The sequence below is a fragment of the Sapajus apella genome, unplaced genomic scaffold (genome assembly GCF_009761245.1).
Source record: "Sapajus apella isolate SASKATOON/1434 unplaced genomic scaffold, GSC_monkey_1.0 scaffold245, whole genome shotgun sequence".
In the NCBI taxonomy this organism is placed as follows: Eukaryota; Metazoa; Chordata; class Mammalia; order Primates; family Cebidae; genus Sapajus; species Sapajus apella.
This window is the reverse complement of record NW_022437185.1, coordinates 188,530-210,094: the sequence shown is the minus strand read 5'-3', so window position 1 is coordinate 210,094 and position 21,565 is coordinate 188,530. Positions and strand designations below refer to the sequence as shown.

The 21,565-nt window shown below is 56.4% G+C and overlaps 2 protein-coding genes across 8 annotated transcripts in view; both read left to right on the top strand.

Annotated features, from left to right (window-relative positions):
* Positions 1–7,414, top strand: part of SPNS3 (sphingolipid transporter 3 (putative)) — a 56,117-nt gene extending 48,703 nt beyond the window's left edge. The window contains exons 10-12 of the mRNA XM_032271692.1: positions 5,435–5,533; positions 5,645–5,816; positions 7,026–7,414. Coding sequence (XP_032127583.1) covers positions 5,435–5,533; positions 5,645–5,816; positions 7,026–7,114 — 360 coding nt within the window. The 3' untranslated portion in view covers positions 7,115–7,414. The remainder of the gene's footprint in view (positions 1–5,434; positions 5,534–5,644; positions 5,817–7,025) is intronic.
* An 11,447-nt stretch (positions 7,415–18,861) lies between these two features.
* SPNS2 (sphingolipid transporter 2) overlaps positions 18,862–21,565 on the top strand; it is a 39,652-nt gene continuing 36,948 nt past the window's right edge. For all 7 annotated transcript variants that reach the window (XR_004266178.1, XR_004266177.1, XM_032271706.1 and 4 more), the window contains exon 1: positions 18,862–19,248. Coding sequence is in view for 5 of the 7 variants with exons in the window: in XM_032271706.1 (XP_032127597.1) it covers positions 18,879–19,248 (370 nt within the window). In the remaining 2 variants the exon portion in view is untranslated. The remainder of the gene's footprint in view (positions 19,249–21,565) is intronic.

Genomic DNA, 21,565 nt, shown 5'->3' with positions numbered 1-21,565 from the left:
ACAGGGCCTGCGGCAGGAAGCAGAGGAAGGTGCCCTTGCTCCTGAGACAGGAGGTCAGCTTCACTTTCAGCAGGGGCCCAGGGAGGGAAGGGACCTTGGAGGGTGTTTATGGGGGGCCACAGGACGAGGGAGCAGGGAGCTGAGGGCCGGGCATGTTCAGGTGAATAGCTTTTGGCAGCCAGGAAAGTCACGAGGGGCTGATTCAGAAACAGGGGTGGAGACTGCAGGTGTCTGGGAGGTTGGAGTCTGTGGGTTGGTCAGAGTGCAGAGGGCAGCAGACCCCAGGTTCGAGGACTCTGTGGCAGCCATCTACTTTCGTTTCCAGCCTGGCTCCTCACGAGCTGTGTGATCCTGGCCAAGTGGCTGAACCTCTCTGGGTCTCGGTTTGCTCACCTGTGCAATAGGTATCGTGGTGGCATCCAACAACGACACCCCAGGCTATAAGGATAGAATGAGCTCACAGCTGCATCACACAGATTCCTGAGTGGGCCGGTGGGCCCCACTGAATTCCAGATCGTTCCTTCCTCGGGACACGGCTCTCTTTGATGCCATCTCCACAATGGGGAGAATCCAGGTTCCCTCTGGAGAAGGGACCTCAGGGGCTCTCTGGTCCAGTGACTTGAAGACGTTCTTGTGCATGAGAATCAGGTTTGAGGGAGCCTGTTACCAACACAGCTTCCAGGTGCTGGGTCCTCCACGTCTGATTCCGAGGGTCCACGCTGGGGTCCAGGCACCAGCTTCTGATGAATTTCCCAAGTGACTCTGCTGTAGAATTCCTTAGGGCACACTTTGAGAACACTGGCCTGGCACCACAAGCTCCCCAGTCCATAAATGCTTTGCCAGATTCCAGCCATCCCCTAGTTCACATACGCCTCCCTTGGGAGCTCATTCCCTCCACCTCAGGCAGACCCTGCCTCTTAGGAGAGGCTTTCTTTTTTTTCTTTTTCTTTTTTTGAGTCGGAGTCTTGCTCTGTTGCCCAGGCTGGAGTGCAGTGGCATGATCTCGGCTCACTGCAACCTCCGCCTCCCGGCTTCACGTGATTCTCCTGCCTCAGCCTCCTGAGTAGATGGGACTACAGGTGCCTGCCACTATGCCCTGCTAATGTTTGTATTTTTAGTAGAGATGGGGTTTCACCATGCTGGCTAGGCTGGTCTTGAACTCCTGATCTCAGGTGATCTGCCTGCCTTGGCCTCCCAAAGTGCTGGGATTACAGGCGTGAGCCCCCGCACCCGGCTTCGGGGGGCTTCCTGTTGGAGAAAATGATTTGGCTCGGTCACAGCCAAGACCCACCTCTGGCACCCCACATTGGCCCCGCCGGGCCGCAGAGGGCCCTGCTCCCTGGAGGCTGTGATCATGTCCCCCGAACCCGCATCTCTCCAGGCAGAGCTCCCTGCCTCCCCTAACCTAGCCATGGGGTCTTCAGCTCCCTCCCAGCCCTGCTGTCTGTCCGGCCCCACTCAGGATGACCCAGAGCCAGCCCACCCCCACTCCCCAGTGTGAGGGCTAGAGCAGAAGGGGAGCTCATTCTCTCTCTCTCAGGCCTGTCCTCTGGGGTCCTGGAATCCAGCCACAGGCTCATCTCCCACCCCTCAGCAGGCGTCCCCACATGTCCTTGGAGGGTTGTCACCTCTGCATTCTTCCCCGGCCCCAGGTCTCCATGCTTCCCTGCTCAGTCTCTGCTCCCCAGGGGGCTGTCAGCTCACTCGCCTGTCTCCCATCTCGCCCTCTCAGGGACGTCTGTGGGCGAGGACTGAGTGGGGGTGCAGGAGGCAGGCTGCCGGGGAGTCTGCACCTGGTGGCTGCTGCTCCGTCTTTTTCCAAGTTCTTGGTTGGCTCTGGTTTTGCCCTGGGCTATAAAGGGAGCAGCTTTTCTAAGAAGAGAGAGCCAGAAACAGAGGTGTTTTTGTCTCGGAATAGAGTGAGCCTGGATTTTTGGGAACCCAAAGCCTCTTATTTCTGAAATTACCCCCTGGGCTCTCCGGCTTCTGCGGGGCCCACCCTTGGCTGCTGGCTGCATGGCAACAATGGGGTCTTAGAACAGGCTCAGGGAGACCCACCTCTCTCGCTGGGCCCAGTAGGTTGGGGTTCCTGGGGGAGGAAGAAGGAGCCAGCTTGCCTAGACCTTACTGTGGGGATCCAGGCAGCCCCAGCCTCCATATGGACCTTTTTGGACGTTCAGGCCCCTCCTTCCAGGAAGCCTCGCCTGTCTTCCCAGAGCCAGTAGTGAGTAATCACATAATTATGGGGTGAGAAGGAAGTCCTCATGGAAGGTGCAAAGCTGTGGTCAGTTCCTTCTCAGGCCTGTTGGCAGATCCAGAGGATGGCAAGAGGTCCGGTTTCTCTCGCCACCTGTGTAGGGTGGCTCAGTGCCACTGGCCTCGGGACCAGCCAGGCACCACAGTGACTCCCGCCACTCTGCCCTGCCCACCGCAAAACCCCCTGCCTCTGTCCCCTGGGATTCTGGATTCCAGAGATCATGTCCCTGGGATGCCCCTCCACACCTTTGCTTACACTGTCCCCTGCCTGGAATGCCTTTCCCCGTCTCTTTGCCAGTTACTGAATCCTCTGCCATCCATTTATGGGGCTAGCAATGAATCTGTCCTCATCTTTCTCTTGCATTTCTGAAAGTTCTATTACAAATGTGTAAATATAAGCCTGGGCGTGGTGGCTCACGCCTGTAATCCCAGCACAATGGGAGGCCGAGTTGGGCGGATCATGAGGTCAGGAGATCGAGACCATCTTGGCTAACATGGTGAAACCCTGTCTCTACCAAAAATACAAAAAATTAGCCTGGTGTGGTAGCGGGTGCCTGTAATCCCAGCTACTTGGGAGGCTGAGGCAGAAGAATTGCTTGAACCCGGGAAGCGGAGGTTGCAGTGAGCTAAGATCTCACCACTGCACTCCAGCCTGGGCGACAGAGTGAGACTCCGTCTAAAAAAAAAAAAACAGATGCGTAAATATTGCTGGAAATACCGCTCCTCCTTGCCCGTTATAGCAGAGTGGTCAAAGGGTCAGGTCCTGGAGGGAGAAGGCCTGGGAGGCAAAGTCAGCCCTGTTATTTCAGGCTGGGTGACCTTGGGCAAGTCACTGGCCTTCCTGTGGAGGGTTTTCTCATCTGTAAAATGCAGGTAATCACCATATCCCCCTCATGGGTTGTTTAAGTTGATATAGAACATGCATACCGGAAGCATTCAACAAATGTTGGCAATTATTATTATTATTTTATTATTATTGGGGTTTTGTTTTGAGATAGGATCTCACCATCACTCAAGCTGGAGTGCAATGGCACCATCTCGGCTCACTGCAACCTCCACCTCCCAGGTTCAACCCATTCTCCTGCCTCAGCCTCCCCAGTAGCTGGGATTACAGGCGCCTGCCACCACACCCAGTTAACTTTTGTATTTTTAGTAGAGACAGGGTTTCACCATGTTGGCTGGGTTGGTCTCGAACTCCTGACCTCAAGTGACCCACCTGCCTCGGCCTCCCAAAGTGCTGTGATTTCAGGAGTAAGCCACCATGCTCAGCTAACATTGACTGTTATTGACTCGTGGCCTCAGATTATGGACACCGAGGTCTTGGGGATAAGGTTCCAGGGTGGGAAGCTTCCCTGTGGCCATCCAGGTGGGTTCATGCGACCATGTGGTCTCTGCCTGAATCCCCTCTGCCTCCCTCCTTCTATTCCCTGCTGTAGACCTGGGTTCTAACAGAGTTCCTCCTGGGAACAGTCTCCCAGATGGATCTACTTGACTTATTATTTATTTATTTTTTTGAGACAGAGTTTCGTCTTGTTGCCCAGGCTGGAGTGCAATGGCACGATCTGGGCTCACTGCAACCTCTGCCTCCCGGGTTCAAGCAATTCTCCTGCCTCAGCCTCCTGAGTAGCTGAGATTCCAGGCACACGCCACCATGCCCGGCTAATTTTTTATAGTTTTAATAGAGACGGGGTTTCTTCACGTTGGTCAGGCTGGTCTCCGACTCCCCACCTCAGGTGATCTACCCGCCTTGGCCTCCCAAAGTGCTGGGATTACAGGTGTGAGCCACGGCGCCTGGACGTACTTGACTTATGTGGTTAGCAAACTCTCAGCTAGTGCCCTCTGTGCCTGGTACCTTGCTGCACTCAGGGACTCCAAGAGAAATTAGGGTCTTTGCTGTGTGCACACCATGGGGAATAAGGGGAGGTGGGCAGAGAAAGGGCCCCTCCCAGTTCTGGGCGACTGCGTTCAGTTAGGGGTGTGCATGAGGGCTGCAGGAGCTCAGGGCAGGTACCCAGACTCTGAGAGGGCTTCACAGAGGCGGTCACCCAAAGGTAAGTCCTAAATGACAAACAGAGGTGCTCCAGCCGGACCGGAGAGTTGGTGTGCCAGGCAGAAGGCGTGGCCGAGTTCAAGTGCCTGGGAGCATTCTGTCTCAGAGCGTATTTCAGTCTGATGTCCATGTGAAGCCTCCGGGTACCAGATGAATAATGATAATGTGTCAGGCTCTCAAGACAGGTGCTATTCTTACCCCCATCTGGGGATGGGGAGACTGAGGGAAGAAAGGCGAAGCTGCTTGCTCAGAGTCACACAGCTGGCGACTAAGGATCTGGATCAGAACCGGAGAGTCAGACTCCAGAGTTCATCTTTTTTTTTTTTTTGAGATGGGGTTTCACTCTTGTTACCCAGGCTGGAGTGCAATGGTGCAATCTTGGCTCACTGCAACCTCCGCCTCCCGGGTTCAAGCGATTCTCCTGCCTCAGCCTCCAGAGTAGCTGGGATTACAGGCATGCGCTACCAAGCCCAGTTAGTTTTTGTATTTTTAGTAGAGACGGGGTTTTACCATGTTGCCCAGGCTTGTCTTGAACTCCTGACCTCAGTTGATCCGCCCGCCTCGGCCTCCCAAAGTACTAGGATTACAGGTGTGAGTCACCTTGGCCAGTCCAGAGTTCATCTTCTTAACGTTTTCATCCTCTTCTGTGGAGTCATGTGAGCTTCTCCACCTAGGCTGCCTTTGGCCGCTGCCCCATGGGCCTTGAGGTTCCTGAGAGGACTGAGCCCTCTGCACCACTCCTGCCCAGCTGCCCGCACTTGCAGACACCTGGCGTGCACCCCCTCTTCACCCTGCCCACCTGCGCTGCTGCATTCCGGGCTCCTCAGCTGAGACACCTCACCCTGTCACTGTGGTCCCAGCCCTGCCTGCTTCCTTCCCAGTTCAAGGGCAAAGTCTCAAGAGGGGTGGCCCTGATCAGGGCCTTGGCACCTCCATCCTGGGGCACTGGGAGACTTCCGATGGGCCTGATGTTCTGGGGTGGGACGTCAGGACTTGGGGGTCATCGACTCCCTCCCACCCCACTCACCTGAATGGCCTTCACTCCTCTGGGCAGGTCCTTGGCAGGTGGGGAGCAGGAGGTGGCTGTGCCCTGACTTGGGGTGCCCCTGCTGCGCCTATGTTTTGCAGTCTGTGGTGGTGCCCAGGTGCCGGGGGACAGCAGAGGCACTCCAGATCACGGCAGGCCACATCCTGGGAGACGCCGGCAGCCCCTATCTCATGGGACTTGTAAGACACGTCTGCGTGTGTGAGGTGGGGAGGGTCTGGGGAGGCAGTGCCCTTGCTAAGGCCTGGGGGCCAGCCTGGAGGACCTGGCAGACCCTCCCTTCTCCTCCACAGATCTCTAGTGCCCTGCGGGCCAGGCGCCCCGACACCTACCTGCAGCGCTTCCTCAGCCTGCAACAGAGCTTCCTGTGCTGTGCCTTCGTGGTCGCCCTTGGGGGCGGCTGCTTCCTGCTGACTGCGCTGTACCTAGAGAGAGACTGGGCCCGGGCCTGGCAGCCTGGCACAGGTACCCCCACCTCTTGCACCAGGCCAGGCTCACGGCTGCATACCCTAGGGGCAGGGGACAGCACTGGCCACCCCCTGAGCCCCTGGCCAGCTTGTTCATTCATTCAGAAATCTTAGTACACCCCTGCTACGTACCAGGCAAGGCTGCAGATGCTGGGCAGTGAAAGAATTGGGCCAAGTCCAGGCCCCTGTAGAAACTGACACTCTAGTTGGTGAAGACAGACCAGAAACAGAAAAAGTGAAAGATACAGCAGGATCAGGGTGATGAGTGCTATGGAGACTCGTAAAGCGGTTCAAAGAAAGGAGAAAGGGGCCAGGCGAGGTGGCTCACGCCTGTAATCCCAGAACTTTGGGAGGCGGAGGCAGAGGTGGGCGAATCACCTGAGGTTAGGAGTTCAAGACCCGCCTGGGCAACATGGTGAAACCATTTGTCTACTAAAAATATAAAAATTTGCCAGACGTGGTGGCAGGCACCTATAACCTCAGCTACTTGGGAGGCTGAGGCAGGAGAATCTCTTGAATCCAGGGGGCAGAGGTTTCAGAGAGCAGAGATCGGGCCACTGCACTCCAGCCTGGGTGACAGAGTGAGACTCCACCTTGAAAAAATAAAATAAAATAAAATAAAATATAAAGAGGAAGGAAAGAGGGACACGTGTGCACAGGTTGCAAGGGTCTCCGCTGTGCAGTGAGGGAGTGAGCCGTTCAGCCCCCGGGGGAAGGCGCTCAGGAAGTGCAAAGGCCCTGCCGTGGGAGCGCACCTGGTGTGTCTGAGGATCAGCAAGGAGGCCAGTGTTGCTGGAGCAGGGGCAGGAGGGACAGCAGTAGGGATGAGGGATAAGGGGCCAGAGCAGGGGTCCTTGTAAAGACTGTGGCTTTCACTCGGAAAGAGACGGGAGCTGCTGCGGGCTTCCAGGAGAGGAGCGCCGAGGTGGTCTGATGGATGCTGTCAAAGCATCGCCCTGGCTGCCGTGTTGAGGACAGATTGCGGGAGGGTCAGCGTTGAGGCCGAGAGGCAGAGCCGACTCTGAGACCCTCCAGGGGAGAGTCATGCCAAGACAAGGGCAGTGGCAGTGAGGGTGATGAGAAGCGGGTGGGTCTGGAATGCATTTCGAGATTGGGACAGGGAGGATTCCCGGACAGCCCATCCTGAGCACTGGCCCCAAAGCACCTTCTGTATTCTCAGGCAGGCTGGGTATCTTTCCTCCTGCAGGGACCCCAGACAGCAAGGATGTGGACAGCAAGGACCTGGAGAGACAAGCCCTGCTTTCTGGCACTGGGGCCTCCACAGAGGAACCCTGAGGTGCCCGCCTGCACCCACCCCGCCTGCACCCACCCCACCTGCACGCCTCCCGCCCGTCCCCATGGTAGCAATGCCTCCGTTCCTCTTTGGCTGTCCTCGGCGACTCCCGCTGAGGCGCATCTGCCACTTTTGCGTTCCCGGCTGGAGAGCTGGCAGGACCCCGTGGCTGGGCTGGGAATTGAGCTGTCAGCACCCTGCGTGGGAGGCCTGGGCCTGTGCCTGCGGCCGGCTCACGGCTGCTCCAGCCTGGGGTCCTCAGCCTGGCTGCTGCGGGGCCAGTACAAATCCCACGGATTTCAGGCCTGTAGACAAGCGTGTTATTTACAGCCTCTCGTGCCTCTGCTGGAGGGGAAGCGGGAGATGATGGGATGGGCAGTCCAGGCCAAGGGTGCAGGGCTGCCCCTAAAGTGGGGAAGCTGAGGGGGTGCTGGGCATGGGTCTCTAGGGGTCCTCACCCTGGACCTCCCACTCCAACCCAGCTTCTCCATTCTGCGAAGTCACGGTCAAGGGACACCCTCTGCATGACTCCACCCTTTATTTTGTTTGCTTGTTTTGTTCCGTTTTTGAGATGGAGTTTCGCGCTTGTCCAGGCTGGAGTGCAGTGGCGCGATCTCAGCTCATTGCAACCTCCACCTCCCGGTTTCAAGCAATTCTCCTACCTCGGTCTCCCGAGTAGCTGGGATTACAGGCGCCCACCACCATGACTGGCTAAATTTTGTATTTTTAGTAGAGACAGGGTTTCACCATGTTGGCCAGGCTGGTCTTGAACTCCTGACCCTGACCTCAGGTGATCTACCCACCTCGGCCTCCCAACGTGGTGGGATTATAGGCGGGAGCCACCATGCCAGGCCGACTCTAGCCTTTGAGCAAAATGTGGGGGCTGAATCAGTCTTGAAGATGAGATTCCACTGGGCATGGGTGTGGGGATGTCGCTCTAAGTTCCAGGTAACCACACGGAGAAGTGCCCACACAGACACGGGTGCCCTGCCGGGAAACCCTGCTAAGGACTTGGGTGGTCGTGAAGGCATCTTCCTGGCCTGCCCATTCTGCACCCCCGGCCTTCCCTGGGCCCATACTCTGACCCCGGCACAGCCTGCGGGAAGGGCTGGCTCTGTGGGGCCCTCGCTTGCCGCTGGGTTCAGAGCAGCTGGGCTCAGCGGGCCCTGCAGGAGATCGACAGCTTCCAGGCGGGCAGCAGTGGGGGGGCTTGTTCTCATGTTCTTTCCGCCTCCCCTGGTGCCCAGCCAGGCGATCACTTGCTCACTCACTGACGGCCACCTTCGCTGTGCCAGGCTGTGCCTGTCACGCAGCAGCTGCAGGCAGAGCAGTGACTGAGACTCCTGCGCACCCCCTACCCTGTCTGGCTCTGTCCCTGCCTTCTGTGGGGTGCCTCCCAGCCCCCAGTATTGGCCACAACAGGCCCCAGGAGCAGGGCTCTCCAGCTCAGCCCACACCTGCCCCAGAGCCAACCCTCCCCACAGGATGGCCAGGCCCTTGACCGTGACTCAATGCTTCGAGCTCATGCAACAGGTGGCCTTTGAAGTTACAAGGAAAAAGATATCTGAGGATATTTTGTTTTTCCTAAGAAGGAGGCAGCCAGTCTGGGCGGGAGCAGAGTGCCCCAGTCCCTCCCAGCGTTCACTGAGTGATCTCAGTGGCCCCCTGACTCCCTGAGAGCCACTGACTCCCTGGCTGGGTTTGAGAGGTGTGTTGATGTGGCTTTCTAGCCTGAGCCTCACGTGATTTGCACAGGCTGGGTCTAGGCTCACAGAAGCCCAGCTCCAGGGTCTCAACCTTCCTCCCAGCAGCCTCAGGGAGGACCCCTGCGAGGCAAGGCTCCCAGAAAATGAGTGAATGTGGGTCAGAACACTTGGCTGTGCATGGCAGCTCACGCCTGTAATGCTGGCATTTTGGGAGGCAGAGGCAGGTGTATTGCTTGAGCTCAGGAGTTCGAGACCAGCCTGGGCAACACGGTGAAACCCCATCTCTACCAAAAATACAAAAACATAGCTGGGCGTGTTGGTGCACGGCTGTGGTCCCAGATACTCGGGAGGCTGAGGTGGGAGGATCGCTTGATCCAGCGGGGGCAGGGTGGGGGCAGAGTTTGTAGGGAAGAGATGGTGCCACTGCACTCCAGCCTGGGTGACACAGTGAGACTTCATCTCAAAAACAAAAAACAAAACAAAAAGAAAACACCAGCCGCCACCTCCCCACCCAGCGTCCAGTAGAGGAAAAGCAGAAACTTCTTTCATGCCAACTCTGTGAACATGCATTGGTATCAGCGGGTGCCCCTTCGGGTGTCCAGCAGTGAATCAGACTCCAGCCCTGCCCGTGCACCTCGCAGCCCATGGTGGGACAGGCAAGTGTGGCACACCTGTGGGAAAACTAAGGGCTTCCATGCCCCAGAAGCCTTCAAGGAGGTGGTGTTGGAGTTGGTAACTAGGTGTGGGGGAAGAGAATTCTAGGTGGGGGGAAGATGTGTTTTTTTTTTTTTTTTTTTTTTAAGACGAGGTTTCACCATGTTGGTCAGGCTGGTCTTGAACTCCCAACCTCAGGTGATCCGCCCGCCTTGGCCTCCAAAGTGCTTAGATTACAGGCGTGAGCCACTATGTCCGGACTTAGATGTGTTCTCTTTACCAGACTCCATTCTAGCCTGAGTGACTGGGCTCTCCCAGGCTGGCATCATAACCTCCGCCCACCAGCACTGGCCCCAAAGAGGCAGGAGGTGGGAGTCTGGGTTGGCTGCAGAGGAGATATTGGTCCCCATCATTCACAGCGTCCACCTGTCCCAGAGCTCCCACTCTGCCTCAAAGCCCTTCAGACAATAGCATCGTATCCACTGAGGGCCGAGCAGAAGATATGCAATGAATCATGGAGGGGTGTGGTGCGGCCAGAGAGGAGGGTGCGTGTGTCACTGAGTTGGGAGAGGAGGTGAGAGGGGCCATCTGGGACCAGAGGGGCTTCAGATGCAGGCAGAGAAGCTGGGCTCTAATCCTGTGATCCAGGGTAGTTCCTTATGACTCAAGTGTATTTTGTTGTTTGGGTTGCTGGGCAGGGCAAGGTGGAGCTCCCAGGGCTGAGCCACACGAGATGCCCGGTCGGGAGTGGATACGATGCTATTGTCTGAAGGGCTTTGAGGCAGAGTGGGAGCTCTTGGAGGGGTGGATGCTGTGAATGATGGGGACCAATATCTCCTCTGCAGCCAACCCAGACTCCCACCTCCTGCCTCTTTGGGGCCAGTGCTGGTGGGCAGAGAGCCCAGCCACTCGGGCTAGAGTGGAGTCTGGTAAAAAGAACACATCTTCCCCGCCTAAGGGCACTTGGGTAATCCTAGCCACTGATACTCTGGACTCATTTGTTGGGAATGTCAACAGGAAGAAAAATGCTGCTCAGCAGGACGAGTCCTGAAGCCTGACCTGGCTCTCTCCATGTGTTCATTGCTCTTTCCAGACACACGCTGCCTTCCAGCTCTAGGTATTATCCTGGAATGCAGGTGTGAGTGTCTGTGTGCATGTACGTGTACCTGTGTGTGCATCTCCATGTTGGCGTGTGCCCATGTGGAGATATTGGTATAAGCCTTTTTTTTTTTTTTTTGGAGACGAATATTTGCTCTTGTTGCCCAGGCTGGAGTGGAATGGATTGATGGCTCACTGCAACCTCTGCCTCACAGGTTCAAAAGATTCTCATGCCTTAGCCTCCCAAGTAGCTGGGATTACAGGAGCACACCACCACACCCAGCTAATTTTTTGTATCTTTTATTTTTCTCTGTCATCCAAGCTGGAGTGTAGTGGTGTGATCTTGGCTCACTGCAACCTTTGCCTCCCGGGTTCAAGCGATTCTCCTGCCTCAGCCTCCCGAGTAGCTGGGACTACAGGCGCGTGCCACCATGCCCAGCTAATTTTTTGTTATTTTTAGTAGAGACGGGGTTTCACTGTGTTACCCAGGATGGTCTTGATCTCCTGACCTCATGATCCACCCATCTCAGCTTCCTAAAGTGCTGGGATTACAGGTGTGTGCCATCGCGCCCGGTCCAATTTTTTGTATTTTTAATAGAGACAGGGTTTTCCCCCGTTGACCAGGCTGGTCTCCAACTCTTCAGCTCAGGCAATCCACCTGCCTCAGACCCACAAAGTACTAGAATTACAGGTGTGAGCCGCCGCGCCTGGCCTAAAATCTCTTTTTCTACTTTGTTCTGAAGGTTGGGGGTTTGAACCTGTGTATCTGGATTCCCATACCCTAACCCTGGCTGGTTCCTCTGCAGCACCCAATATTGGTCTGTTTCATTCCCTGAAGTGTTTAACTTTCCTCTGTGCCTGGATGGGTTTGGGCGGTTGTTTAATGCAGCCTCTACGGACAACGTTGGCAGCAGGCAGCCGGAGGTTCCGGGAGTCATGCTTTTTCTCAACACAGAGAGGCATGCGGCTGCTTGCGCTCCTGTGTGAGCCTATCAGTTTGTGTTGTATGTGACAGAAACAGACCGACTACCTTAACTAGGCAAAACTGTATTGAAAGCATATCAGGAACTCATAGAATTGATGAGAAGTTTGGAGATTCAGGAGCCGGGGTTCCTAGGCCATATTATTTTGGGGCCTGTGCCAGAACTCTAGACCTTTTATCCCTGTTTGTTTGCCACCCTCCTCAAGATTTAAAGCCCTGGACAAAAGATTCCAGTTGGGCTAGCTTGACTCCTACACCCATGCCTTGGTTTGTAGACCCATTAAGACCAGGAAACTGGGTGCTTTTGGAAGGGGAAGGAAGTCTGAGCACCAAAACCAAAGAGGAATTAAAGAAAACAAGATGCCAGGCTGGGCATGGAGGCTCACGTCTGTAATCCCAGCACTTCGGGAGGCCAAAGTGGCGGGGATCACCTGAGGTCAAGAGTTCGAGACCAGCCTGGCCAACATGGAGAAACCCCTTCTCTACTAAAAATACAAAAATTAGCCAGGTGGCATGTGCCTGTAATCCCAGCTACTTGGTAGGCTGAGGCAGGAGAATTCCTTGAGCCCAAGAGGCGGGGGTTGCAGTGAGCCGAGGTCGCGCCATTGCACTCCAGCCTGGGCAACAAGAGCAAAACTCTGTCTCAAAATAAAAATAAAAATAAAAATAAAAATAAAAATAGACAAGAAAGAAAACAAGATGACAGAAAACATAAACAAAGGCAGCATCCATTACGATATCTTGGGCGGCCACTGGCCATCTCTGAGATGCAGCCTCTCCATGGGCTGGGGAAGAGGCTGGACTCGATGACCTTCAGTGGCATCTTTATTTCTGAGTCTGAATCCATGATGAGAGGAGACTGGAGCTCCTATAATTTAGAAAGTGTTAAAAATGTTCTAATGACAGAACAGGAACTTCTGTGTTAGTGAGGACTCAGAGCCATCTGTTCCGAGCAGGAGAGAGAGGCAGAGACGAAGCAAAGGCAGGCTCAGGCTGGGGGAGGGAAGGGAGGCCACAGCCAGTCCTCAGCTTGGTGACAGCAAGAGCAGAGAGGAGGTGCCTTCTCCCCACCGTGGGTGGTGGCCTGTGGGGAAGGCTAATCAAAGGGTGGAGGCAAATGGCAGGTGGAAGCTAATGGAGGGTGGAGTCATATCAGGAAGAAAATACCTCTTCCAGAGGGACCAGGAGAGGAATCGGCTCGTTTCTGACTCACTCAGAGCAGCAGACACATGATACAAATTAATACACATTTCCTGGGCACCTGCTAAATGTCATTTACTCATTCAGTCGACAATCAGTCTTTAAGCACCTCCTCTGTACTGGCTCGTGGAGATGAATCAGAAAGGGTATGGGCCCTCGAGGCTCACGGTCTGTTGGTGAAGGGTGGAGAACAGACTCCTGTACAGACAAAATCAGCATGGTGTTGGTGTGATGGAAGGATACACAGGTTACTCAATAGCCCAGAGAGGAAATGATTGTTCAGGTGAGTCAGGGAAGGCTTCCTGGAGGAAGCTGTTTCTGTGCTGGGTTCCTGAAGGACAAGTGGGAAGGATGAGTGAGTAGGCGGCACAGGCAGGGCATGCCTCAGTCAGGGTCAGGGGTTGCGTGCGGGATGCTCTCCGTGGTCCTGAATCATCATTGTGTTAGTGGGACAAGGGCTTTTCTGTTGAGGGACAGACGGGGGCTATAGACAAGTGCCCCAATTCTTGCGCCTCCCCCAGGCTCCAGGAAGTCTTATACATAACTGTGAGTTCAGGGAGCTCCATGTTCAGTGTGGCGGAGGGTAATTTTGAGAGATGGGTCACAGGACCTGAAGCTGGAGACAGTCGTCATGGGTTGTGAAAGGTTGTGAAGGCTCTTAGAGGTCCTTAAGGAAATTAGACATTTTTAACCCTATAGCCAGCGAAGAGCCTTAGAAAGGTTTCGCTCAAGGTAATGATGAGGTCCTTTGTGTGATTCAGAAAGTGACTGGAAAGCAATATGGAGGAACGACCGAAGGGCCAGTCCGGCGCAGTGGCTCATGCCTGTAATCCCAGTACTTTGGGAGGCCAAGGTGGGTGGATCACTTGAGACCAGGAGTTCAAGACCAGCCTGGCCAACATGGTGAAACCCCATCTCTACTAGAAATACAAAAATTAGCTGGGCATAGTGGTGTGCACCTGTAATCCCAGCTACTCGGGAGGCTGAGGCAGGAGAATTGCTTGAACCCGGGAGGCGGAGGTTGCAGTGAGCAGAAATCATGCCATTACACTCCAGCCTGGGCAACAGAGCAGGACTCTGTCTCAAAAATAAAAAGACCGGAGGGGGATGTGAGAGCAGGTGATGTTGAGCTTCGCAAGGGTCGGGGTGAGACATAGAGAGGTCTGAGCTAAGCCAGCGGGCAGAGCGGGCAGTGTGGACATGGGGAGAAGTGAAAGAGAAGAAATGGAAAGGCCTTAGATGTGGGTGTTGAGTGAGAGGAGCCCCAGTGGCCCCTAGGCTTCCTGCTTGGTGACATTGTGGACGATGATGCTTTCTGCCAAAAGATGAATGATACCAGAGTGGGAGCAGGTTGGGGCAGAGATGACAAGTTCAGTTTCAAATGTGTTGAGCCCAAGGTGCCCGTGGGATATCTGTGTGTGGGGAGGGGAATGCGTAGGGACCACACATGGATCTAGTGTTTGGAGATGGGGCCCTGAATAGAGACGGAGGTTGGGGTGTCGGGGTCACATGGATGATGATTGAAAGTTTAGGCTATGGCTGGGCATGCCTCTCATCCCAGCATTTGGGCAGGCTGAGGTGGGAGCACTTAAGCCCCAGAGTTTGAGACCAGCCTGGTCAACATAGTGAAACCCTTTTGCTAAAAACAAAGAAACAACAAAAAAACCTGGATGTGATGGTGCACGCTTGTAGTCCCAGCCACTTGGGAAGCTGAAGTGTGGACCCTCAGGAGAGGAAGCCCCTCCCTTCCCCCCCGCTCCCCGAGACGGAGTCTTGCTCTGTCACCCAGGCTGGAGTGCAGTGAGGTGATCTCAGCTCACTGCAACCTCCGTCTCCTTGGTTCAAGAGATTCTCTTCCTGAGTAGCTGGGATTATAGGTGTATGCCACCACGCCCAGCTAGTTTTTGTATTTTCAGTAGAGATGGGGTTTCTCCATGTTAGCCAGGCTGATCTTGAACTCTTGACCTCAAGTCATCTGCTTGTCTTGGCCTCCCAAAGTGCTGGGATTACAGGCATAACCCAGGAGCCAATCTAGGAGCCACTGAGCCTGGCCTCAAGAAGCCCCTTCTTAAGGAGGATGCCTTGAGCCCAAGAGTTCAAGGTTACAATGAGCTATGATTGTACCCCTGCATTCCAGTCTGGGTGACACAGAGACCCTGCCTCTTTTTTTGTTTGTTTTTTGAGACAGTTTCACTTTTGTCACCCAGGCTGGAGTGCAATGGCACAATCTCGGCTCACTGCAACCTCTGCTCCTGGGTTCAGCTGATTCTCCTGCCTCAGCCTCCTGAGTAGCTGGGATTACAGGTACCTGCCACCACGCCCAGCTAATTTTTGTATTTTTAGTAGAGATGGGGTTTCACCATGTTGGCCAGGCTGGTGTTGAACTGCAGACCTCAGGTGAGCTGCCCACCTCGGCCTCCCAAAGTGCTGGGATTACAGGAGTGAGCCACCTGGTGAGAACCTACCTCTTAAAAAAATTTAAAAAAAAAAGTAAAATTCGGCCGGACGTGGTGGCTCACGCCTGTAATCCCAGCACTTTGGGAGGCCGAGGCGGGTGGATCACGAGGTCAAGAGATCGAGACCATCCTGGTCAACATGGTGAAACCCCGACTCTACTAAAAATACAAAACATTAGCTGGGCATGGTGGCACGTGCCTGTAATCCCAGCTACTCAGGAGGCTGAGGCAGGAGAATTGCCTGAACCCAGGAGGTGGAGGTTGTGGTGAGCCGAGATCGCGCCATTGCACTCCAGCCTGGGTAACAAGAGCAAAACTCCGTCTCAAAAAAAAAAAGTAAAATTCAGGCCTAGGTGAGAGGCTGCCAAGGCAGAAGCTGCTAAGGGAGAAGGGAAGCCACCAAGGCCTGAGCCCTGGAGACAGCCCCATGCAGGAGGATGGGCAGGGGACAGACGGACTGAGCTCCCAATTGCCAGCCGTGGAGGAGTGAGCACATTCTAGGCCAGTATTTCTCAGTGTGGCTCTGCTGAGCCCCAGTCTTACAAGACATTCTGTGGTCATGCACACCTGGGAACATGGCACCGTATATTTCCCTCTGGGAGACTCAGAGTGTCCATTCTCATAGTTAAGGCTCTGAAAAGTCCCTGGGCAAGGAAACCTGCGTTTCTGTGTTTATCCCACTACTTGCTGAATATATCCGCCCTTTGAATAATGGTCATGAATGTCCTGTGCCCCATTTTTTTCTTTTTGTGTGTGTGTTCTTTTCTTTTTTCCCCCATTTGTTTTTGTTTTTTCTTGTTTGTTTTGTTTTTAATTTCTGTTGTTTTGTTTTCAAGACGGAGCAGCGTTCTGTCACCCAGGGTGGAGTGCAGTGGCGCGATCTCAGCTCACTGCAACCTCTGCCTCCCAAGTTCAACAATTCTCCTGCCTCAGCCTCCTGAGTAGCTGGGATTACATGTGCATGTCACCATGCCCAGCTAATTTTTGTATTTTTAGTAGAGACAGAGTTTCATCATCTTGGCCAGGCTGGTCTCAAACTCCCAAACTCAAGTGATCCACCCACATTGGCCTCCCTGAGTGCTGGGATTACAGGCATGAACCACCGCACCTGGCCCCCATTTGATTTTGAAGCTGTGTTCTAGATCTCATAGATGAATCTCAGAAGGTCCTTTAGCTATGGAGCTCGGCCTCCTGTTACGACGCTGAGGAAACAGTGTCTTGCAGAGGCTGAGGGCAGCGAGTGGGAGAGTGGAGGAAGTGCTGGATTCGAGGGTGGACACACCTGGTTTGAGTCCATGTGCCATCATTTACCAGGTGCACGACCTTGGGCAAATCACTTCCGTTCCCTGGGCCTCAGTTTCCTCGTTGGTAACATGGAGGAAAGAACCCTACCAATCTTATGTCTGAGTGTCCCAGGATACTGCCAGGGCTTCTCAGAAGGCTGCGGGGATTTGCCCAGGGCAGCACAACCAGAAAGCACTTCTTGTCCTCCCTGTCGCTCTGCCCTTGGTGGCCCCCTCTCCCACACAAGGACCTATCCTAGAGGCTGCCTTAGAGCTGAAACCCCAGTGAAATACAGTGGGAACCGTTGGCTTGCTTGGTGGCAGCTCAGAGGTCCCCAGGTTTGAAAGGCTCACAATGCCACCCTCTTCCCCTGCTCTGGGACCTTCCCAGTGGTGAAAAGGGAAGGCAATAGACAGAGAATGCACCCCTTTCTGTCGAGGCTAAAAGTGTCCCCCTGCAGGGGACTGTGGGGTTGGGTCTAGAGCTGTGGTTGTGTCTTTCACCACCAGACACCGTTCCACCGCTGGGCAGCCTCCCACAGCTGCACTCTGTCCACCTGCTGGCACCATCACGCACTTCTGTGGATCATTGCGGGGGCCAGGTTCTAGCCCCACGGAGCGCCTAGCTCTGTCCTTGCTTGCTAATTACCCATCATGCCAGGCCACCCAGGGGAACCCACCCCCATCCACCTTTGCAGGCCTGAGCTCTGCAAGCTGGAAAGAGGTAGCAGGCAACTTTCAGAATGAAATCTGTTTTCCTAACCCTCCCGTCACAGCCATTCAGACCCAGCACGCTGAAGCATATTTTTAGTCACTTTGCAGAATTTAAAATACACCTTGAAGGCGCCAAGAAACACCAGCTTGGGGATTAACTCTGCTCACAAGAGACAGTGGAGGGGGTGCCTCGTGCTGCGTCACCCATTGGCTATGCCATGACTCACTGTGCCCGCCAGCTTCATCAGATGCACCTGCCCATGGATGTCGGGTCTGGAGAATCGTGCAGCGGGGAGCGAGCTCCAGCCTGGCCACAGACTGGCTGCCTGTTCTGATAGGTCATGTCCATGCCCTGGGGCTTGTCTGTGAAACACGGGGAATAATTAACTGGTTTCTGAAGGTCCGTCCAGTTCTAACATTCTGTCCTCTGCACTTTGTTTGTACAGGATTTTAATTTCAATGAAAGCCCCAAACAGGTGAATGGGGGAGGGAAGGGGGGAATCGTCACAGAGCCACAGCACCTCTGAGGAGGGATGTAACCGTGATGGCAGTCAGGAACACAGAAGCTCCCCAACCACTCTCCACAGGAGGCAGAACTCCCCAAACCCGCCCCACCAAGGAGAAGTGACTGAATCCCATCCTGCCATCTGCCCCCAGATACAGAAACGGAGACCCAGAAAGAGTGGGTGTCTTGTTCAGGGTCATGTCACACACCAGGGCAGAGCTGAGTTAGGACCCAGCCTCCCGTCTGCCACTGAGGGCTTCCTACACTGGCACGCACTGGGAAGTCTGAAGCTTAGAGATGGGTCCTTCAGGAGAGAAAGGCCCCTTCTGAATATCCTGTTTCTGTTGGGCCCCAATCAGAGCCCTGGCTCCCCCTGCCAGGGGCTGCCGGCCACTCTGTGGGGCAAGGGTAGGGCCGGCTGTCCACACAGGAATGGGCCCGGGGTGGATTGGGGCTGGATCTGGGTTGTCCTGGGGAAGTGGGCGACGCAGCCCACCATGCCTGGTGGAGGTCGAGGTTCTGGGCCCTCCCTGAACTGTTCAAAGCAGGGCGTGTGAGTATGGGAGGAGCCGCCGGCTCTCCAACAGGCGCCCTTGACTTCAGCCATCGGAGACCCTTCTATCCAGTTCGCCCAAAGACGCTCAAGCCCTCAGCCCTCTCCCAGCGCCTCCGCTGGGAGTCCACGCCCGAGGCAGGGGTTGGGTGGAGAGTCCTGAGGAGGTGCTGGGAGCCGCCACCAGCACCCGGCTCCCAGCTCCGCGGCCAGAGCAAACCCTCTCCCGCTCCCTGCGGGCGTTCGCGGCCCTGAGGCCCCAGGGTGACTGCGCCCCTGTCTGCGGGAGGGGCTCTGCCGCGCGCGCCCCCGGCCCCCCACCCCCGGGCCCCCGCCCCCGGGCAGCACGTGCGGGGCGGGGCTGTGGCCAGAGCCCGGAGCTGATTGGGCGCGGGCCCGGGGGGCGGGGCCGGGCCGCAGCTGTCACAGCCTCGGCGGCCACCGCGGCGCATCGAGCTGAGCGGTGGCAGCGCCGCAGCCGGGGCCGGAGCGCAGGAGCCGACGGGGCCCGACCGGGATGGTGCAGCGGCGGCTCCGCGGCGCACGCACGCGCTGAGCGGGCCCAGGCTGGGCCCCGCGCCCCCCGCGCCCCCCGCCGCCCCGATCCCGGCCGGCATGATGTGCCTGGAGTGCGCCTCGGCGGCGGCGGGCGGCGCGGAGGAGGAGGAGGCGGACGCGGAGCGGCGGCGGCGGCGCCGGGGGGCGCAGCGCGGGGCTGGCGGTGGCGGCTGCTGCGGGGCGCGCGGCGCGGGCGGCGCTGGAGTCTCGGCCGCGGACGATGAGGTGCAGACCCTGTCGGGCAGCGTGAGGCGGGCCCCAGCCGCAGCCCCCGGCACCCCCGGCACTCCCGGCTGCGCAGCTGCTGCCAAGGGCCCGGGAGCGCAGCAGCCCAAACCGGCCAGCTTGGGCCGCGGGCGGGGGGCAGCCGCCGCCATCCTCAGCTTGGGCAACGTGCTCAACTACCTGGACAGGTACACCGTGGCAGGTGAGCGAGGGCCCCACCCCGCCCGGGGGCCAGGACCCCACCCAGCCCACCCCTGCCTTGGGGGACCCCAGAGAGCTGTCGTCCCCGGCCTCCTAGCTCCAGGCCCTACGTGAGGTCCCCACGGGCCCTCTGCTCAGGCACCACTGGGCAAGGGACGCCTCCGCGCTCATACCCACCGGGGGCCAGGGGTTGGAGGAGTCCCCACCCCGGAGCAGCCCGCGCGTCCTCTCCAGCCCTTGGCGGCCCATCCGTTGTCCTCTTCTCCAAGAGTCTCCTCTGCGTCTCTCTGCGCCCCTCCCACCCCAGCCGCAGGTTCCCGGGCCTCCTTCCCTTCCCCCAGCCCAGGCCGTCTGTCAGTCCACCGCCCGTCAGTTCCTTCCTTTCTCCGCCGCCTCCACCCCCCAGCGTGCGTGCGGCGAGTGCTCGCGCCCCTTGCGGGTGTGCGCTAGGGAGACGGGTGTGTGCGCGCGTGGCGGCCCGGTTGTGTGTGTGAGCGTGTGAGCGCGTGGCTGACAAAGGCTCTGGGCTGCGGGGAGCGGAGGGAGGGGCGGGGCGGGTCCGCGGCGCCTGGGGACCCGGGATGCGGTTTGCAGCTGGCCGGGTACACAGGCCTGAAGACGCCTCTCCCTGTTCTATAGCACTTGGGACGCAGGGTAGGGCGCAGGCCTCTGGAACCAGAGACCCAGAGCCTCATCCTCAGGGAGCATCTCTGGGAAACAGCCTTGGGGACGGGATTGGGGTCGGGATTGGATTCTAGTCCCAGATTTGCTCCTAATGTGCTTGCTGTGTGACCTTGGGCCAGTCTCAGCGTGTGTTTAGGTCTCTTTGCCCATTTGTGAGTTGATTGATCCTTGGGCTTTTGGGGGGATGCACGTGATTCTGGAATTTCCTTCTGCTGGCTCCCCTCCCCAGCTCTTAGGGGTGGGTCTAGGGGTAGGAATTTGCCGTAGACTAAGCTGCTACTGGTTGGGAATGGTGGCACCTTGAGAGGGAAGGACTCTGGCTAGACTGGCATAGGTAGGGGCTCACTGCAGGAGGAGAGCAGCACAGTGTGCCTGGCATGCTGGCCCAGAACCTGCCTAACTATAGCTTAGTGAAATCTGGAGCTACCAAATACACAACAGAGAGAGAGAGAGAGAGGAGAGAGAGGAGGAGAGAGAGAGAAGGATTTATTTTTTACAGACTCTAAAGAGAAGTTTGTGGCAGTTGAGAGAAGAGAGCCTTGGCATAAACCACACGCCACCTGGTGCCCTTCTCCGGGCCTCAGTCTCCCTCTCTGTTGAATGGAGTTTTGTGTCAAGTGGAAGGGAGGAATTCCGATGGGAGAGCGGAGGCTTCCCCTCCCCCTATTGCTGCTTTCAAAACCCCTTGGCTCTCTGTCCTTCCACCGGAGGAAGTTGGAAGTGGGTACTGGTGATATGGTTTCTGGGTGGAGCTGTCCCAAAGAGACACTTACTCTGGTCTAGAGAACAGGAATATTGAGCCAACCCCCATTTTCCATGCACCATGCTGCCAGGACTTGGGAACTTAAGTGCCACCCTTTGGGGGAGAAATCAGAGACTACCTGGGACCTGGAGTCAGTTCAAAAAAGGCTTCTGGACATAGATAGGGAGACCAAGGTCCCTGTACACCCTTGTCCAAGATGGCCAAAGTGACTGGCAAAGCTGTGTTACATCTAATAGCAGTGGGTCTGCCTGGGAAGAGGTCCTCTCCCTCTTTCTCAGCTGAAGAATGAATGGTAGGCACTACTTCTGGCACTGTAACGCTTTCCAACTTTATTTTTCTGGCCCCAGACCACCCCCTCTGACATTCTTAGGGGAATTGCCTCTGTCAGGGGCAGAGCCTGAGAGGGTGGCATCAGGGAGGGCTGGCGCTTATCTGCCCACACCTCTACTTGGGTCTCAGAGTCAGACTGTCAGAATGGGGGAATGAGATAGGAAATTTCTGGTGAATAGGGAGGGGAGGTGGGGAGTGGTGGCTAGGAGGGCTGTGGGGCGGTTAGGGAGGAAGGCCCGGAAAACCCTGTGCAAACACCGGCCTGGGCTGTGCCTCCCTCCCTCTCCTGGCCTGGGATGGGAGCTCCCACACCACCCCACCCTCAACACACAGCAGACAGATTTCCTTTCCGGATGAGCCTGGTTGCCCCTCTCTTATTGGCAGATTTCCCCATCTCCACTTCCCCAAGTTCAGTTTTTAGGATTATTTGTTGTCTCTATGGTAACTGCCATGGCTTGATGTGCTAGGGGCCAGGGAGTGCGCATCCCAGGCCCGAGTCCACCTGTTGCTGGCTGGCCCAGCTGGGACGGAGGTGGGGATG